Source organism: Lonchura striata, chromosome 2 (genome assembly GCF_050655825.1).
Source record: "Lonchura striata isolate lonStrDom1 chromosome 2, ASM5065582v1, whole genome shotgun sequence".
Taxonomy (NCBI): Eukaryota; Metazoa; Chordata; class Aves; order Passeriformes; family Estrildidae; genus Lonchura; species Lonchura striata.
In genome coordinates this window covers 23,822,064-23,828,063 of record NC_140704.1, presented here as the reverse complement: position 1 = coordinate 23,828,063, position 6,000 = coordinate 23,822,064, and the positions used below count along the sequence as shown (strand labels likewise).

Below are 6,000 nucleotides of genomic sequence, written 5' to 3'. Positions count from 1 at the left end.
GCAGGAATTGGCTCCATACAAAATATTCCCCTGCATCAGAAAACAGGGCGCCAGTGCGACCTACTCCTCTGCACAGCCTGCTGTCCTTGCCCCTCTGCCCCGTGCATCTCCACCAGCAATTCTGTCGGGGCAAGACTTTGCTGTGACTGGGGGTTCTTCCGCAACGAAGTTTTTTGATACTTCCCGAAAGCATTCACGGGCGCTTACTTCCTGCCGGAACTCTGTGCTGACTGTGAATGGAAAGTAGCAAATAATTAAAAAAAAAAAAAAAAAGAAAAAATAAAAATAAGGGGAATAAAGAAGGAAAGGAGAAAAAAAAATCACAGAAGAATTCGAGTTTTTCTGGAGGGGAAAAAAAAATTTAAAATAGTTATTTCCCATGATGAGGGCGGGGAGGGGGGAAACCGAAACCCCGGCAGGGTTATTTCCCAGCGCCTCGCACGCGGAGCTCTAGGAATGAGTCAGGGCTCTCAGTGCTGCCGCAGCCGGCTGAGCCCGCGCCCGTGCAGCGCCGAGCGCGGCGGGGCCGGGCCGGGCCGGGCCGGGCCCCGCGGGACCCCCTGGGGCGCTCGCCCCGGGCCATGCCTGGCCGCGGCGCTCGCGGCGACCCTTGCGGTATGCGGCTGCCTTTGGCAGGGGCACATGAAGGATTTCATTGAGTGTGAAGACAGAGAGCAGAGACAGAAAGCAGAAGGAGGCGGCTGCAGCCTTTGTAGTCGGGGAGGAATGCGGAAATGTTGAAGCACTATGTCAAACTTTTTTGAAACGGGGTCAAGTCACATTCAGCCAGCGTGGGAAAGCAAGGGAAAAAAAAAGTTGAGGAGGGGAAAAAAAAAAAAAAAAGGCAGCAAGCTGCTGCTGCTCCCAGGCAGAACAGAGGCCGGGGGAGCGAGCGAGGAGCGGCAGCGCAGCGCCGGGGCAGCGGCGGCGCCGAGGGCCGGTGCCCGAGCCCCGCACCGCAGGCTGCGGCCGGCGGGGCTGCGATCGTGGCGCTGCAGCTCCCCGGGGGCCGCCGGCCGCGATTTTTATTTCGCGTTTTCCTTTTCCCCGGGCAGGGTGGGGGCGGGAGGAGCGGGCTGGGGGACGAGTGCGAGCTCCTTCTGCGCCAAGGTGCAGCCCGGCGGCGGCGGCGGCAGGAGGATGCGAGCCGAGGGCGGCCGAGCCGCGGATCAGCTACCTGTGTGGCCCGGGCGGCCGCTGCCGGGACCTGCCGGAGACATCGCCATGTGAAGGGGCAGACCCCGGGCCGGCTCTCCACCCCGCCTCGCTCAATGGGAGGTTTGTGTTAGAGAGGACTCACCCCCTCCCTCCCCCCCCCTCCACCCCCCGGGGCTGAGGATTATTTGGGGAACTGGTGGCGGTGCAGGCGGCCGTGGCGCACACCAGGTAACGCGGGGCGCCCATGTGCTCCGCGCACCCGGCCCCGCGGCGTGGCCCACACGCCGTCCCCTCCCCTCCCGGCCCGGGAGCCCACACCGCTCGCCCCCCCTCCCCGCGGGCGGCACCGCGGACGCGTCCCTTCGGCGGCCGGGCCGGGGCAGCGCGCCCCGCGGTGCCGCCGCGACCGCCTCGGGGTCGGTGCGGGGGCGCGGAGGGGCCCGCGGGGGAAGGGGAGCCCTCAGGGGGAGCCGCCGGGGGGGTCCCCTCTGCGTCCTGCCGAGCAGCGGAGCCGGGCCCCCCTCCCCGCCCCGTCCGCTGAGAGGAAGAGCGGGGACGCGGCTCCCCGCGTGTCCCCCGCCGCCACCCCCCGCCGCCTGCGGGGCGCCCGCGGAGGGGAGCTCGGCGGCGCGGCGGGGGCAGCGGCGGCCGGGTGCCCCGCCGTGCCCGGGGAGGGCGAGCACGGGTAAGTTTCCACGCGGCCGCGCCGGGGCAGAGGCCCGCCGGCCCCGCCGCCACGCACGCGCGGCGCCGCTGCCCGCCGCTCGGGGGCGCCCTGCCCGCGGCGCGGGGCGGGAGGGGGCGCGGGCGGCCGCGGCGGGAGTCGGGGCGGGCACGGACCCCGCACAGCGGGCTCGGGCAGGGACCCCGCACACCGGGCTCGGGCAGGGGTACCCCGGCACAGCGGGCTCGGGCAGGGGTACCCCCGCACAGCGGGCTCAGGAAGGGGTACCCCCGGCACAGCGGGCTCGGGCAGGGGTACCCCCGCACAGCGGGCTCGGGCAGGGGTACCCCCGCACAGCGGGCTCGGGCAGGGGTACCCCGCACAGCGGGCTCGGGCAGGGGTACCCCGGCACAGCGGGCTCAGGAAGGGGTACCCCCGGCACAGCGGGCTCAGGCAGGGACCCCACCCCGCACAGCGGGCTCGGGCAGGGACCCCGCACACCGGGCTCGGGCAGGGGTACCCCCGGCACAGCGGGCTCGGGCAGGGACCCCGCACACCGGGCTCGGGCAGGGACCCCGCACAGCGGGCTCGGGCAGGGGTACCCCGCACGCCGGGCTCGGGCAGGGGTACCCCCGCACACCGGGCTCGGGCAGGGGTACCCCGCACACCGGGCTCGGGCAGGGACCCCGGCACACCGGACTCGGGTAGGGTCCCTCCGCACACCGGGCTCGGCTAGGGTCCCTCCGCACACCGGGCTCCAGGTGGCCCCCACGGCGGCCCGCGCTCTGTGTCGCCCAGTGATGCTGCAGGCGGGGGACGCAGGGTTGCCCGGTGGCTGGGGCGATGCGGTGGCAGCTGTGCTGGGAACTGAAGCTGGCGAGGCAGGCAGCCGCCTCCGGCTGCAGCCGGGGAGAAGGATTGAGCAGTGGGCACAGGTTTACTTCAGATTGTTGCTTTTCATCTCCAGCTAAGGTGTAGGATCAGCGTGTGCAGAATAGCCCTCGCACTTTGTGCTTGAATTACACTTAAGGGATCCCCGACTCTCCTATCTGGGACCTCATTGATCCTAGCGCGGTAAAAATGTGGTCTAGGAGAGGGCTACAGTCCTGGAGGTCACTGTATCGGTGTGTGAAAAAGGGTCAGGGGGAAGGCAGGAATTGATGTGGAGCTTTGTGAGGCGAGAGGGTTTGCCCACTCCTGCAGAAAGTGGATGAAACTGGATGCAAAAGTGCTTCTGCTCTCTAGCCTCATGCACTCTGCAGCAGAGCATGCTGTTCCTGAAGACATCTTTGACCACGCTTCCAGTGACACATGCAGCGGTATCCACAGCCAACACTCTTGCTTGTTAGTAAATTTGCTAAAGTGCATATTCCTGAATCTACTTCAGCACACAATGCTTCATAATGTATTATTGTCATCTAAATATGCATGTATTTTGCCTCTCCACAGGCACTGTTTCTTGTGATATGTTCATGGTCTGTTCACGAAGGGCTTAGCACAGGAGGAAGCAGACCAAGGCACAAACCTCCAAATGCTATTATTTACTAGCTAGTAACAGTAATATAGTAAAATACACATACAGGACTCCACTACATTAAATGAAGAAAAGTTTGAGTCCTGAAATCCTGGCATAAGTTCTTGGACATACACTTCCTCTCACACATGCCTAGTTAGCTCTGCCATCCCTGTCACCCATGTGTCACGGGATCATCATCTTTATCCCATTCTCAGTGAAACCCTTCAGGATGCTGTTGCTCTGTAGCTGAATGCCTACCTAACCTTCTGCACAGGCCATGATAACTTTGTAGTGTATCAGGCACTCTGGGACGTTGATACATATGTCACCCTCATGGTTCGCATCTTCCTTTCCACCATGATTTTGCTTTGCATGTCTGTATTAGCTTAATTTTAGCAGGTTTTGAACAATGCAAAGTCATGAAGTAAACTAAACTAAACTCAATTTTCTTGCTTGGTTTGTCCCCCAGATTTGTTTGGCTTTACACAGGCAATGCTCCCAAAGACTGTATGATAATTCCTGGTGGCCAAGAGAGGAGGCACATTTTGGCCAGTACGGAAAAGGAACAAGAAGAGGAGGGCAAGAGCTTCCTACTGCTTCTCTGGCACAGGTACCAAGTGTGTAGCCTGTCCGCATCCCAGCAAAGTACTGGTTGTCGGGAAGTAAGTGAGACTGAGAGCCACCTCAAGGCACTTGGAAAGGAGGAAGAGGACTGGTGCCAGCATGGATAAGGACAGCACAAACGTGGCTGACCAGCGGTATGAATGTGTGGCTGAGATTGGGGAAGGAGCCTATGGGAAGGTGTTCAAAGCACGAGACTTGAAGAACGGAGGTCGCTTTGTTGCGCTGAAGCGGGTACGGATGCAGACCAGCGAGGAGGGGATGCCACTGTCCACTATCCGAGAGGTGGCAGTTTTGAGGCACCTGGAGACATTCGAACACCCCAATGTGGTCAGGTGAGGAAGTGGGACCACTGTCCTGATCAGTGAGGTGCTGGGTTTAGTGCATGAATTGGGTGAGCAAGAGTTTGGGGGCATAAATGGAATGGACATTAGTTTGGGTTTGTGGCTGAAGTGAGCACTAAACTGTGTGCATGAAGTGTGGTTTGAGGTTTCAACAGGCCATGGTGCTGCCTGCCAGACCTCACCTCATCCCTGTGCATTGCCTCCCACACACACAAACACCCATCTCCAGAGGCATAGGTGTGTGATTTAAGTGTTGGAATGGATGGGCAAGGAGCCATATATATACTATTTCCTCAGGCATGAGAGAAAATTAAAAAAAACCCAACCTCTCCCTGGTTTTGTCTAACCTGTTAGTACTGCCAGCTGCAGCTGATTTTTACCAGCTCAGTTCATTATAGAAATCGCAAGAATGAGAGCAGTAGTGGAATATTCATTCTGCCTTTTTAGGTGCTTTTATAGAGAGCTAGAGATTATGGTGTTAAAGAGAAGCAACATCTTCAGATTTCAAGCTTTTCAAGCAGCCTTAGGGTTGTGTACTGTTTGGTAGTAATTTTCACCATGAGATGCTGATTCTGCTACCAGGAGGGCAAAATTACAGGTGTCAGACCTTGCTCACAAAATGGTGGCAGTGGCCCTAGGATATCCTTTCTGTTGTGTCAGTAGCATAAATCCTGGATAAATGGCCTATGCTCTCAATGATAAAGCTAGCCCTACTATAACATCTTACATTTTTCTGTAGATAGAAACCTTCAGCAGCCTGTGAGCATCTTTTATTAAAATGAGATGAACTTCAAGAAGTAAGTTTCACTTTGCAGATACCCACATTGAAATTGGTCAGCATCTTGCTGGTGGTGCTATTAGCAAGAGTATTTCCATTCTTTGTGTTACTTACGAGCATATTACACAGCAAAAGGAAAACTTTTTTGTACTTCACTAACGCCAAGACTCTTTCAATCTTAGAGAAATAGATACTCTGAACTCATGGGCGAATTTCAAAATGCCTTGCACATGTAATCATCCTTTTTTGTAGGGTCTGAGATCAGGGGGCGTTTATTAGGTGCAAGAGGAAAGATGAGACAGAGAATAATATTTAAATTACAAATGTCAATTGCTAGAGGTGAATTCACTTGTTCATTTCAAGGCAGTGTAATGTTACAGTCTCCATTATGTCAAAACAGAATAGGCAAAGTGTATGTATTCTGAAGTATTGATCATGGAGTGCATGTCATTGGTCTCACTTTAGTGACCAATGGGACACATACAGGCTGCAGCTCACACTTCCATTGCTCATCAGGCAAATCCACAATTGAGTTAATAAGCATTATCTTGGCTGGCACCTAGTAAAGCCAGAGGCTTAATCAGTATACTTCAAAACTGGGCATCCTATGTTTGATCACTGAATCAAGTGACTTGGTTTAGAGGAGCACACACAAAGATTGTCCTTGGCAGTAGAAGTAATTGGGAGTTGTCAAAATCTTTGAAATGCAGGCAATTAATTTATGGGAGAAAATGATGATGTAGTTTTCCAGGTTTAGGCATTTATATATTTGAAAGCTAAATCTTGTTTGGGAATAATTGGACATAATACTTAAGAATTTTTCTACCATTGACATCTTTCCGTATGATGTAAAATATCTTTTTAAGAGCTTTCTAATCTTAAATGCAGCTAAGATTGATTGAAAATAATGATTTCAGCT

General features: G+C 56.0%; 1 protein-coding gene across 4 annotated transcripts in view; it reads left to right on the top strand.

Annotated features, from left to right (window-relative positions):
- Positions 1–875: 875 nt before the first annotated feature.
- Positions 876–6,000, top strand: part of CDK6 (cyclin dependent kinase 6) — a 126,812-nt gene continuing 121,687 nt past the window's right edge. Inside the window, exons 1-2 of one of the 4 annotated variants that reach the window (XM_021551737.3) lie at positions 876–1,278; positions 3,808–4,294. In XM_021551737.3, coding sequence (XP_021407412.1) covers positions 4,062–4,294 — 233 coding nt within the window. In that variant the 5' untranslated portion in view covers positions 876–1,278; positions 3,808–4,061. Of the gene's footprint in view, positions 1,279–1,298; positions 1,387–1,709; positions 1,844–3,807; positions 4,295–6,000 lie in introns of those variants that run through there. The other 3 variants (XM_085573111.1, XM_021551738.3, XM_021551736.3) reach the window with 3 other exon arrangements.